Source organism: Psammomys obesus, unplaced genomic scaffold (assembly GCF_907164565.1).
Source record: "Psammomys obesus unplaced genomic scaffold, mPsaObe1.curated_primary_1811, whole genome shotgun sequence".
NCBI lineage: Eukaryota > Metazoa > Chordata > Mammalia > Rodentia > Muridae > Psammomys > Psammomys obesus.
Window position 1 is genome coordinate 7,023,391 of NW_026596149.1, and position 14,027 is coordinate 7,037,417.

A 14,027-nucleotide genomic window follows, 5' to 3' on the forward strand; every position below is an offset into this window, starting at 1 on the left:
CAAAATTAATTTACCGCCAAAGGAATGATGAACAAAACTGCTGACTAACAAAGCCTTAGGATGAGGACTACATAAAAAGTATGCTGCCATTTTTTGTAGATATAAGCATTGTTTTAATGCCTGTGAGATGTGGGACTAATTCAGATTATCCACAGCAGCAGACTATTTGCCTCGTGCCGGCTCTAAGAGAAGCTCTTTGCCAGCTGCAGATAGTTTAAATCTGAGGACTCTGGAGAGACAATAAATGCCAGAGCCCAGAGAGTGTGAAGTAACTCTGAGAAAGAACACGGCTGCTGCTGTTTCCCCCCCTGAGGCTCCCATTGCTGTTGATGCAGCAAGACAAGAAGTTGGAGATCTCCTGAAACAGGGATTGCACTGGCTCCAAGGAACTGGAAAACACTAATCAGCAGGAAGCAGCTAAGAGAACTGTACCCCCTCTCCCACTAACCCTTTCTCTCTCCTACCTGGTGTTGGGGTATTGGAAGGGACTGGGGTGGAGTAGGGAGAAAGAGATATAAGAAGCATAAATAAAAGTTTCAAAACTAGCACCTACAGACATTTGTACAAAACAGAGGAAAAAAATCACTGTAAATATATTTGCCTATACCCCACAGAGGAACTAGGTAGGAATATAAATACTCTAAAACAGCAATCTTCCAAGGAAACAGCCATGGTGGCAGAAATAAAGAGGTAAGAGGAAAATGTCATCACTGATCATTTGGTGCTTTCTGAATTTGGAAATCATATTTAAAAATAAATGAAACTGCTTTTAGGAGTCAAGGGAGAAAAAGTAAAAACTGGGCTGTCTTAGTTATTTTTACTATTGCAATATTCCATTAAGCAAAGATAGACCGACTCTGGGAACAGCCCCAATCTATTGAAATCCCAAATCCCAAATGCCCCAGTGACACCTGCTCCAGCAAGGCCACATCTCCTAATCCTTCCTAAACAGTTCCACCAACTGAAAGGGGTGGGGGATTGAGTATGCAAACATTTGAGCCTATGGGGGACATTCTCATTCAAAGCACCACATGGACCATCAAGTTTCCCAAGAATGAATAAATGAATTAATCAATCAATAAACAAACCCATGCAAAGCCTGGGTCACCCCTTCACAATAGGTGTATATATGAAATGAAGGTTGTCTTTCAACACGTTGAAAAGACAATCCATTACTGTCTTAGCTGTTTTAATTCTTCTATAGAATTACAGAATCACAAATTATTTACTATTTGACTGGTGTTAGCCTATACACAACACTTTGTGACTATGTTTGGTTTTTGAATCATTTATTCTACTGTGTGAAGATTTCAATGTAACATGCTACATTGAACCCAACTTTATCTGTGTGCATAGAATAAAGTCGGTCCTTCCAGATACTTATTCCCTAGTTTTAATCCAGTTTTGTTAGGTGTGCAGGAGGTATATATACTATGAATTTCTCTTTCCTCATCTATGATATGTGAAAATAATACCTATTTTTACAGGGCTGGAGAGAGAAAATTCTTATTTATATCAAAAGTTTTGCCCAATGGTCAAACACTTCTTTATGTTCAGGAAACAGCAGACAGTAGTACTGACCAAAGAAAAGGATTTTTAAAGATATATCATTATATTTATCTATTAAAAAAATCAACGAACTCTCCAGAATCATTTGTGCAATTTTGAGTTATAGTTTATATATCTTTAACTTCTAATGTTTTATACATTTAATCAAAAAGACCCACTTACCTGAGGGAATGATAAATGGGTTCAGTGTGTTGTTGCCCTTTTTACAGATGTAGCCCAGCTTCTGAGCACACTCCAAGTTCTCCCACTTTGCATTTTTTCCAGGGTTTAGTGACACACAGCTTTTGCCAGGTTCAGATGATGGACTTCCTTCAAGCAAATTACAAAGTTGAAGTGGAACCACTAGATTCTGAGAAGTGGATGGCCTGCACCTGCCAACCGCCACACCTCACGTCGTCATCCTTGGGATTTAATGGATCCCCACCCTGTCTTTTGCTACACATTCACAAACGAGTATTTACTGAGTGCAGAGCAAAAGACACGGCGGGCATCTATTAGGTCCTTGTTGCTGGCTTACTCCAAGGCATAAAATGTGAATTAGACAGAAGAATGGTTTCAAATAATCACCCCAACAGAGGATAATATCAGAGCTTAAACTTTAAACAACTGTGGTGACAGATGACATCCTTTGTTACATATAATAATTAAGTAAAAAAAAAAAAAAACATATGTTGCTCCGAGCTGGTCACATTAACGCTGTTAATGGCAACCTCCAAAACTAATTGAAGTTAACTGAAGAAATAGGTCAGATGACCTCTGTTAACCTTTCCCCATCAGAGAGAGGAGGCCAAAGTGAGAGATAACAGGAGGGACAAACACAGTGAAAGAAATCTGGAAGCCAATGTGCCACCCTCCCAGAACTAAGATTCTTGATGCACTCACTGAGGAACATCATTTGGAGCTCTCTCCTCATCCGTTTCTTACAGGAAGCTGGTTAAAGAACCAGCCGGGGTTGGTATCTACTACAGTGGATCCGTGCATCCAGCCCTACATCCTCTGACATGACTGAGTAATTTCTACAAAAATAGCTTCAATTTTCTAATTTCAAAAAACTCACTATTTAAGAAGGTGAGTTAGTGTTGAACCTGTTTCCCAGGAAGAAGGGAACACCTTTCCTTTCCTATGATGCCTTCATGTAAAGGTAACCCCCAAACTGTCTCAGTGTGATGTGAGACTACAAGGGTTGGCTATTAAACCCTTTGTACACAATTCAATAATAGAAAAAATGGCCTGCTTTATCTTTAACCACTAGAAGAAGAATGAGCTATGGTCCACCAAGCGTGTGAGGTCATTTACGTCTACAAAGCATTGCATATATCAGAAGTATGTATGTCTCCTATATATAAACACTTTTAAACTGAATTTTTAAAATTCAGATAAGACAAGAGAATCCCAAAATTCAGGGAGGACAATGTTCATATAAAAAATTGAAAGCACTTAAACTTTGTAATAGTTGTCAGATGATCCTTTCAAGGGCAATGACAAAGTTAATACAATACAAAATACATATTAATAGTAATAATTCTACTGTCTTTGATCATACTTAAGAATAGCTACAAAATGTACTTTTGAATGTAAAACTGTAACAAATCAAAGCCACTTTGGAGAATGTAGACATCAAACAGCAATGTGTAGTGACTGTCAAGATTATCCTGGTGAGAAAAGGCCTTATCCCATGAAGCTGGCCCTATCTAAACTTCCACCTTTAGAATATTCAAATTCAGGTTGCACATTTCAAAGCATGATGGGAAATGAGTTTTGTTCCCTTAAGTCTCTTTGAACTCTAGCTGTAATGTAAGGAAGTTCTTTAAGATACCCTGATGAATTACCCTCATCCAATAACACTCAGACAGGGTTAAACTTACCGGGGAGCCAATTCAGATATCGGAACGGGCTGCCTCCACTCCACTGCCAACCACTGCTGAAACTCAGACTGTTGAGCCCAATCCAGAGTCCTGAACTCAAGGAACTGGTCAATCCTATAGGGTGAAAAAAACAAACACAAGCACAAAACAGGTATTCAGAAATGACAGTGTAATTAACTCCAGCATTAACTGTGTTAACCCAATTTGTGAGAAAAGGTGCTGGAGAGATGGCTCGGTGGTTAAGAGTGCATACTGCTCTTTCCGAGGGTCCTGGTTAGGTTCCCAGCACTCACGCTGGGTGGCTCACAACCCTGTAGAGCTCCTGCTCCAGGAGGCCCAAGGCCTTCTGGCCTCCAAATGCACTTGCACACTCAGACTCTCTCTCTCACACACACAGGAATAATAACAAAATAATAATAATAAATCTGTTTCTTAAACGTGAGTGAAGTAGTGATTAACACTGCTAAAACGTTCCCTAATGATCTAAAACAAGTAGAATCGTGACCTCCACTGACCGGTAAAGAAACAGGCAGAGTTCCATGAAAAGCTGGTAGGGTTCGGGCTAAGGTTTCCTTATTAATGTAATCATCTTAACCATTGTTTACACTCCTAGGGGTATAAGCACTTCATATGTGGACTTACTTGGGTTAACTCCGTACTTCCTTTGAGAATAAAATTAAGATTTATTTTATTAAAAAAAATCAAAACTTTTCTGTGACTGAAATTTTATACTAAACACTTTGACCTACGTGGTCATAACTCATTATCTCAACTTAGTATCTAAGAATCTATTCTGAGAAATTTATGATGAGTTTTAAATTAATTTTTGCTACTCTAGAAACAATGATTGAACTGAAAATTTAATATTTATGACAACACAAGCAATGTTTTATTTAGGCAGATAATAAATAATAACAACAGTGAGTTAGATTACTGAAGCCTAATATAAAAACAAAAATAAAAATGCCACACAGATCTGCTAACACATTTCAACCTCTCACTATTTGTATCTTTTAAAAAATCAAAAGTAGGAATTTTCTAATCTCTCCAAATAATTTTAGTAATGGGAAACAATTTTTAAATATATGCTTTTATTTACTTTTAAAAAGAAGTTCAAATCCGTATACATGTTTAAAAATTTTTGCCAGTTTATTCTCACTGGTATCTGTCAAATATTTTCCTTAGTAAAACGTTTTTGTAGTAAGAGTTAGCAGCTAAGCACTTACAATATTTAGAAGCTGAAAAAAACACAGAAGAGGAGGCAGAAAGAAATGTACAAGCAGAGGATTCGGAGATGTGCAGCACACAGATGGCTCCTGGACAGGCACAGCCATTGCACGCATGGACTCCCTGCAGCAGTGGTTACATCTGCACAAGCTCGGGTCCCTCAGTACATCATCACGCAGAGCGGAAGGGATCATAGGGCCACAGCCTTCTAGAGACTACTGGCAATTAACAGTTGCTCTAGCGAGGGAGTATCATTTTCTTTCAGGGTACACTGACTGGTAAGTTGCCCTGGTTCCAGAAAATAACCTCCCATCAACAATCAGCCAAGAAACACCAATTAAACTTAGTACACAACACACAAAGGCAGACTTGGAGGTAGGCGGGGCCCCGCTGAGAAGAGATGAGACTGATGAGAACCAGGAATGCAATGTGTGACAATGACTAAAACTGATTGCACAGATGTATGAAACGGTCAAATGAAAATTTTTAATTATCTGTAATTTATGCACGACAAAACAGTTTTAAACAATATGACAAAGCTAAATTTTGAACCTGAGTCTATATGACAAGAGCGCTGGGATTCCACAGTTTGGATTAAAAAAAGTCACTCTGAAGTATCGCAAAGCCACTGAAATTGCTACTAGTTTTCCAGTAGCTTATACATGCACACATTGGTGTCTTATACTGACGTGCCTGGAAGTGGGACCCATGACAATGCCAAGAATCAGATGACACATCTATTCGCCCCAATTCCAAGTACACTGTGCTCTCCTGGGCAGTCATGCCTTGCATCTTGCCCTCAACTTGTTCTCATCTCACAAAAGCAAAGAAAAAACCACCCAAGGGTATTGGTAAGTTTGGTATTTGTTTTATTCAGGACTGATTTATTCAGTTTGATTACAAAACTGTCCCCAGTAATGGAGGCATGACCTTTTTAAAAAAAATAATTGATTTCCTCCGTTACAGCATCTTGCCCTGCCTTGACGGGAACTCACTAGGAAGACCAGGCTGGTCTCAAACTCACAGAGATCTGCCTGCCTCTACTTACCAAGCATGGGGACAAAAGATGGATGCTACCATGTCCAGATCTTACTATTACTTCTTAACATGAACTAACAGTATGAGAAAAATAAAATAAAAACTAATATATAAGTTTCAATGGCACTTCAAGTTCAATTATTTTTTAATGTGAACAGGTGTTTTGCCTGCATGATATCTGTGCACATGTGCCTAATGTCCAAGAAACCAGAAGGTCATTGGATCCCCTAGAAGTGGAGATTTGGTTGTGAACTACTATGTGGTTGCTGGGAATTGAACCTATGTCCTCTGGAAATGGACTAGTGATCTTATACTACTGAACTGTCATTCCACACCTCATTTATTCTTTATCAGGCATTCTAGAAGAAAAAGTTCTAAGAGCTAGCACAATTCTCTCAGATACATTATACTTGGGGAAGCATCTAGTCCAGTTCCTTAATAGAACAGCTAGGACAATCAAAGACAGCCAGGTTGAACACTTTGGTGAGAGTTAAACAGTAGTTGTACAGACTAGAATCAGAACCCAACATTAAGATGAGTAGTTCCAATGGATTTAATCCCTTTAAAACTTAAATCTCCAGGGTCTGGAGAGATGTCATGGAGATTAAGGGCACTTACTGCTCTTGCAGAGGACTGAGGTTCAGTTCTCAGCATCCACCTGGTAGTTTACAACCATCTATAATTCCAGTTCCAGGGGAGCTGATGTCCTCTCCTGATTTCTATAGGCACTAGGCACATATGTGGTATACATACATTCATGCAGGCAAAATACTCACACACATAAAGTAAAATTAATAATTCTGAAAACAAAAAGTCATCAAGAGGGGAGGGCTTCCCATAGTCTTAGATCTGTGTTATAAACATCAACTATTCTTCATTAAAATAAGTGGGATATTTATTTACAAGGTTAGTATGAGCTTACGAAGTAAATTCCAGTGTCTGGCACATGGCCCCTATCCAAGAAAGGGCAACAAATTTGTTTCTTTATGGCATTCTCTTTGAAGTCCACACTGGCCTCGAATTTGGGATCATCCCACCTCAGCCACTGAGTGTGGGGACAGGTGTCAACGACCACATCCGTCTTAACAAGAGTCTTTAATTTCAGAGTCGTCACTGTGGAGTATGCACGTTTAAAAATCCTGTTGACTTCCCAAACTCCTCGCATAAAATGCACTTTACTTTATATCTGCTATGGGCTATTTTACATTTTGAGTGTGTATTTCTCCATCACCAATATCCATCCACCACGCCATCATTTCCTAGATTCCTCCTCAGTATAAGCCAATGCATGCCAAATACTGTGGATATCTTTCCTTGTGAGAAAAGGAATGTCTTTCCTCTGTTTAAGATCTGTTAATGTTTCCTGTCAGATAACCTTTCCTCGTGGCATATTATTTTTTACTTACAGAAGGGCAGGAAGTACCCTGGCTTCCCAGAATAGCCACTCATATCCAGATTCTACTGGAAATATGCTGACTACATTCTGGAAGTTGAGTAAGATTCAAAGAAACATGTGAAATGAACCCAGCGCTGTCTCTCCCAGTTCTGCCTGCTCCCCGGATGGACCTGTGGATCAGGCTAGTGTATCTGACTACACAGAAACCAGAGAGAGCACACAGGGTCTAGTTGAGCTGCTGGCCATCAAGACTTGGCTAGTTCTACACCTCCACCTCACAGACTGAGGCGATAACTGACTTCACTTTTATCAACTATAACACTGGGGCTAGCAAGATGGCTTTGCAGGAAAAAACACTTGCCACCAAGCTTACGAACCTGCGTTTGATCCCTGAAATCCACGTGGAAGAAGGAGGGAACCAGCTCGTGCAGGTTGTTCTTTGACCTCCATACCCACACCCACATGTATACTAAATACATAAACATAAAAATTATAAAATGAAGAATCACTACACTGTTTCCTTACAATCTAATAACTCTTGCTCAAACTTTAGGGTAATTTCTAAATAATTACCTTTTTTTTTTTCATCATCATTTTTCATTCAGAAAACATTGAGGCCTTCTTCTTTGGAAGGGTGTGGGAGCGAGAGGTATACCTATTGTTATGAGCCTCCTCTCTAGGCACTTACCTCACTAACTCACTCTCCACGCTCTACTCATTTTGCTTTCCCCATGTGCTTCCTAACACAGTGTTTGGTCACTTACCGGTTTTCTTGTTTATAACTGTTTTCCTTGTGGGACTTTAAGTCCCATGTAAACATGTCAGGGTCAGCATGGGTGTCTCCAAGACCTAACAGAATGCCCACCCCAAAGTTATCAAGAGTGAATGAATAAATAAATGTGTGTGTGGTGGGGGAGAAATCACAATAATTTGTAGTGTTTATAAATACATTATGAAGTATTTGTGCAAATCAGTATTATAAAATGGTAATAAGAAGAGCTGAGGAGATAATGTACTTGTTATGTTATGAGAACTGAGTTTGATCACCAGTAGCCACATAAAAAGCCAAGTGTAGTAGAAAATATGCAGAGGCAGAGGCAGAGGCAAAGGGGTAGAGGCATAAGGGCAGAGGCAGAGGCAGAGGCAGAGGGGCAGAGGCAGAGGTGCAGAGGGGCACAGGCAGAGGGGTAGAAGGGCAGAGGGGAAGAGGCAGGGGCAGAGGGGCAGAGGCAGAGGCAGAGGCAGGGGCAGAGGGGCAGAGGCAGAGGCAGAGGCAGAGGCAGAGGCAGAGGCAGAGGCAGAGGCAGAGGCAGAGGCAGAGGCAGAGGCAGGAGGATCCCTGGGTCCCACTGGACAGTCAGACTAGCCTAATCAGGGAGCCCAATCCCAGGGAGAGGCCTTCTCTTAAAAAAAAAAAAGTGGATGACTACTGAAGTGTGTCACCCAAGTTTTATGATCTCAGTACAGGACAGGACCCACACCCAAGAGTTATTGGCCAATAAAAACTGGATGTCATGGGTTTTGTTTTGCTTTGTTGTGGTGGTGATTTTATTGTTATTTTAATTGAGTGAGAACATGAAGTTGGGTGGTTAGGGAGGCAGGAGAGGATCTGAAAGGAGTTGGAGAAGGGAAATAAATATGATAAAAATATGTTGCATAAAAATTTTAAAGAAAAAAACTTTTTTTAATAATAAGGTGGCTGGCTTCTGAGGTACATCACCCAAAGTTGACCTCTGTTCTCCACATACACAGGCACACATATGTATGCAAACAGATATGTACACAAAAAATCTAAATAAAGAAGTTATAAGAGTGCTAATAAGAAGATAAGAGAAATGAAGAGTATTCCATATTCGCTGTACAAAGTCTGGGTGTCAGGAGCCATTCTGTTAAAGAAACTTATTAGGCATGTGGGCCTTCCGGAAGGAGATCCAGTATTTTGCAAGGTCTGTACCACGATACACTCTAGAACTGCTTCCAGTCTCTGACATTCATTCTTTGTGCATTGCTGCATCTCTCTATACTCTGGCATGGTGTGAATCATCACTTTCTGGGTATTTATACACTATGATTGAACAAACTTCCTGTGGGATATTAATGAAGGTGTACTGCCGCTCAGATGACTGAATTCCTGATTATGGAATTCTTGATTTGATTCAAACAATTTTAAAAGTTAAATTGTTTTAGAACATCTAAAACAACTTTAGAAAGTTTATGGCTGCAATAAATACCTTTGTGGACCTCCAGATGCCTCACTAGGAAACAGCTTTAAAGGCATATTTGTAACTTCAGATAGCCTTCATTTACAAATCCTGGTATACACCATAAATATAGGTGAGTTGGTTTAAACCTCCTATGAACCCAAATTAAAAATGAGACAGCCAAGCAATGTCTAATTAAGTACAAACTTTAATGTAAAATATATACAAACTGTTCTGTTGAAACAGCTTATACCTTGTCACCTTATGGCATTATATACTGTCATTTTAAATTTACTTTGTTTCTTAGAATGAAAGACAGATAAAATTGTTGTCCTGAACTCCCTATAAACCTAGAGATAGCTGAAAAATGCATATCCAGGTCAGTCCTAATTGAAAAGTCATATACTTTCGTAACTTAGGCCTTGTCAAACTTTGTCATTCTGAACTGTGAACTTATATAATGGATACGTAGATAAGAAATGTTTAGTTTTAAAACATGTAACCTGTTGTATTTTAGGATTTTCCTTTCTTGGGAGCTTGGCCTCACAAGTATAAAGGCCATACAATGAATGGTGGCAGAACACCCCTTCAACAGAAGCCCGGTGGTGGAAGCTTATTGAATGGAAGCCCAATGGAATTCACTTCATCCATGAGTTGTAAATATGTAGACAAATATGTGTTTACATATAGATATGTCTGTCTGTCTTTTTTGTACTTATGTTACATGGCATATGTACATACGTTATATGTATGTCAATTTTCTGTATGTAAGGAGCTCCTTTTGCATCGTCCATTGAATGGGTGTATGAATACACATAGGTCTATATGTCTGATTGTTTTTCCATGTGTATGTATGGGCTGATGCTCTGGAACTGGCAGCCTAAACTTGCTGCAGTGTCTGCAGAGGGGATGCTAATAGAAATCAGCATCACCATCATTTATGTAAGCTTGTGGAATTCAATGAAATTCAAGTTTTTAACTTCATGCGCCTTTTTCTTTGAGCATGTGGGCATGAATGGTTTTTGCTTACTTTCTCTCTCTTTTTCTTTTTCTTACCAATTTACAAACAAGTTAACAGCGATTCACGATCTAAGTATCAGCCTAAGACAAAGAGGAAAAAGTTTATTTTAGCCTGTGGAAGCCTCCATAGCGGCCTGCTCCTGCACAGGAGCTAGTCTCAGATCAAAGAGCCCCTTTTTACAACCCCTTGCAGTTCTGGCTAGGAGTGGCCTTTTACAGTCCTGGATGCAGGGGGGGGGGAAGGTGACCCAAAAGATAAAGTGAAACTGGGATTCAGAATCCCATCCCAGATCCTACCCTGGACCCTGAAACATTGCCAAAGCAGAGAGACACATCGGCAATTGGACGTTGGAAGACTTTAACAGTCAGGGAATTCTAGCTTTAAAACATGATGTGGCAGCGAGCAGTGTGAGACAACCATACCACCCATGAGGAACCACAGACCTTTGTTAAGAGGTTGTATGGCATCTAGGAACAAAGTGTTTCATGATAGGAAATTAGGAGCCACAGTGTATGTTGTAAACAACAGTCACAGGTCCAAGATCTATTATGTAACAGTAATACCAGGGGAACAGGAGGAAGTGGGCTCCGACAATGGGGAAGTAGACATGTTTTTGCTGATATATGGCCCTAAGATTCGCTTCCCTGAGCGTGGGTTTTTATTGACTTATATTTGATTTAGGTAAACTGCAGCTGAGACTGATGTGCAGCTGGCTATGTGGTGCAGAATGACCCTGAACGTCACGCACTGCGCACCACTGCAGTGGCTGGAAAGAAAAGCACACCTTCCCCTTGCCCTGGATAGGCCTGTGTATAAGAATACTTGGTCTCCAGTTGATGCCACTGTTTGGGAAGGTTGTGGGACCTTTAGAAGGTTGTGAATTGCTAAGGAAAGTACACCACTAGGGGTGGGCTTTTTGGTTGTATAGACCGGCCTTCATGTTCTCTCTGCTTCTCTTGTGTAGCTCAAATGTGAGCTCCTGTTTCCTGCCTGCTAGGCCAGTTTATGCTCCCACTGTCAAGCCTTCCACGTCACGATGGACTTCATCCCTCTGGGACTGTAGGCCAAAATGAATCCTTTCTTCCCCAAGTGACTTTTGGCCAGGGTATTTTAGAAACATGGCCATACAAATAACTGAGGTAACTACCATGCCCACCTTATGCTTTGGTTGCTGTTGCAGGTTTTCTGTTTCTGTTTTTGAGAGAACAATTAAGTTGGGTGGGTAGGGATGCCGGCAAGCATGCCTGAGATCACACCCATGCCCTGCTACATGCTCAGCAAGCTTTCTAGCAACTGAGCTACCCCTCCAGCCCTCAGAAATGAGTACTGGGGATTAGACATATATTCTTTTCTCAATCAAACACTAATTTCCCAACTTTATAACAGATTTTTAAAAAGACAAACAATATAGTATAGAAACCTGAAAATATATAGATCAGAGAGTCAAAGAGGCACAAGGCAAAAGAGACTTAGATTTGCACAGGAATTACTGACTTGTCTCTGCTACTGGTAGCTCATTTCATTTTATCATCTTAAATTCTCTGATGTTAACAAAAAAACCTTTGGCTTTGGGTTAGTAATGGGTACCTCTGTGGAATCCCAAAACCACACCATTCACTGATAGTGGATTCCTCAGAATCCTTAACACAGACCCTACAGACAGTCACAACAAAGTCCACTCAAGAAGAGGCAGTTATTTCTCATCTCTGGTGCTGTTTTCTGAACACAGATTTCTTCTATGATCTGTATCATCTGTTTGGGGGCAAACCTTTTTGTGGCATTAATAATGTCTCTTGTTATCTGCTTTTAAGTTACATGATATGGAAATCAAATAATCTGATTTTACTTACAATTTTGAATTGTGTCATTACCTGTCAAATACGTTTGCTCGTGAATCTCTGTGACACTCAGGAGCTCAGCGTTCTGCTGTTTGCAGCTCTCCCTTGCTTGATGCCAGGTTAAGGCAGACTTGGAATTTATCTGGTATAGAATACCGGTCAGTGGATCTTTATTCCATAACCTCTCACTGCCCTCGACTGAGAAAGAAGACAATGAATTAGCTGTGTTGTGCATGAGAAATGCTTCTAATGAACAATACACTTTAAAAATCATCCAGTTCCCACGATCACATCTTCTGCTGTTGCTCTTTCATTTAGTTTTAAATCTGTCCATCCTTTCCTCATGCCTGAAATGAAGAGGAGATTAGTGGTTCATGTGCTAAAGCAAGAAAGAGACATCTTCTCCCTGGTTTGCCGCTGGGGCATTTGGATCAAACAATGTAAGACATGAGGCAGACACAAGGAAGAACACTCAGGACACCAGCCTAGAGTTCTGGATTAATGAAGGAAATAGGAAAGGGAGAGAAAATAAATGCATGGTTTGTCATGGTGAGTGGGTCTGTGGTCTAGTTTTAATTTTTAAGAAATAAAGATATAAGAGAGAAGATCACATATTCCTTAGACAAGCTGTCTACGCCTGAACCCGCCAGGCTCACAGTAAAGTGACTTCCACAGCTTCATTTTATCATCACCAGGATACATTTAATCTAGGTCTTAGCAATAGATTATGCCAGTTATTGGGCTTTCTTCCCTTGGTTAAAAAAATGGCCATTTTAGCTTATGCTGGCACTTTGCTAGTATCTTTCATAAAATTGGTAGACCCTACAAAGGGCCAATAATAGATACGTGAGTATTATTTATAGCCTTTTACAAATAAGATGTTTGGAAGTCAGTAAATAAAATGTTTTCCTATGTTTCATGCTATGTAAATGTCCTTTTCTCCTTTTTTAATAACAAAAAAATTCCGCTTATGACCCTGGGAAAAGGCAGAACCTTTTCATTTACTTACAATGAAATAAAATTAAAGGGATTTATAATATTATATAATAAAGTAGTCAACTTGCTAAGTTGACTGTAGTGGATGGTAACATAGTTCTTAATTGTGGATCTAATTATGTTTCAAGTCTGACGAGGAAGTGGCAATCAGAACGCTTTCAATCACATGTATTTCAATCACATGCACATACCACACCCTGTATTGACATCTGTAATAACAAAACACATCAAAGGCGAAGGAGGAAACCTTTTAGAATTTGATTCAGACAAAGGCACAGAAATGTCCAAAGTTTGTTGTTGATGGAACCCTGGCCTCTGCAGAAGGTAAGCAGGCACTTGACTACTGAGAACACCCAGCACTAAAACAGCTATAAAATCACCATAGGAAAATGCATTTCAATTAACAATGAAATACTTAGAATGATCTGATATCTGACAAATTTAATGTTTGTGCACACAAGACTTTCCAGTGAGACTTACTGGAGATTATTTGAAGATAAACATTTTAAAGACTGTAATTGTGGAGTTTGCTCAGAATAAAATAGAAGATGTAGCTGTTAACTAAAGGAGGAAATTTTCTGATTTGAGAATAATTAAATGGATTTAATGACCCCAAAATAAAATAAAGCAACTCTTCATTTAAAGAAAGTTTCTCTTACATTTTAGATCGAAAGGTTAAAATATATTTCTCGATATACATACAAGCTGGCTGACTGCACAAGTGCCCACAGTTCAGCTTCCCACAGTAAACCGGCAAAGCTGATGCTAAACGGCAAAGCTGCAAGCTATGGACAATTGGGAGAATGAGCTCTCTTCCTTTTCCTGTTCTCATGATAGGTGACAACTGAGTGTCTAAACACAAGGAGAACATTACAA

The 14,027-nt window shown here is 39.7% G+C and overlaps 1 protein-coding gene across 1 annotated transcript in view; it reads right to left on the reverse strand.

The window, feature by feature from the left end:
- The window catches only part of Mrc1 (mannose receptor C-type 1), an 82,075-nt gene that overhangs the window by 52,029 nt on the left and 16,019 nt on the right, over positions 1-14,027 (reverse strand). The window contains exons 4-6 of the mRNA XM_055593910.1: positions 12,189-12,353; positions 3,435-3,548; positions 1,732-1,878 (exon numbers count right to left, since the gene is read on the reverse strand). Of these exons, the coding sequence (XP_055449885.1) occupies positions 1,732-1,878; positions 3,435-3,548; positions 12,189-12,353 (426 nt within the window). The remainder of the gene's footprint in view (positions 1-1,731; positions 1,879-3,434; positions 3,549-12,188; positions 12,354-14,027) is intronic.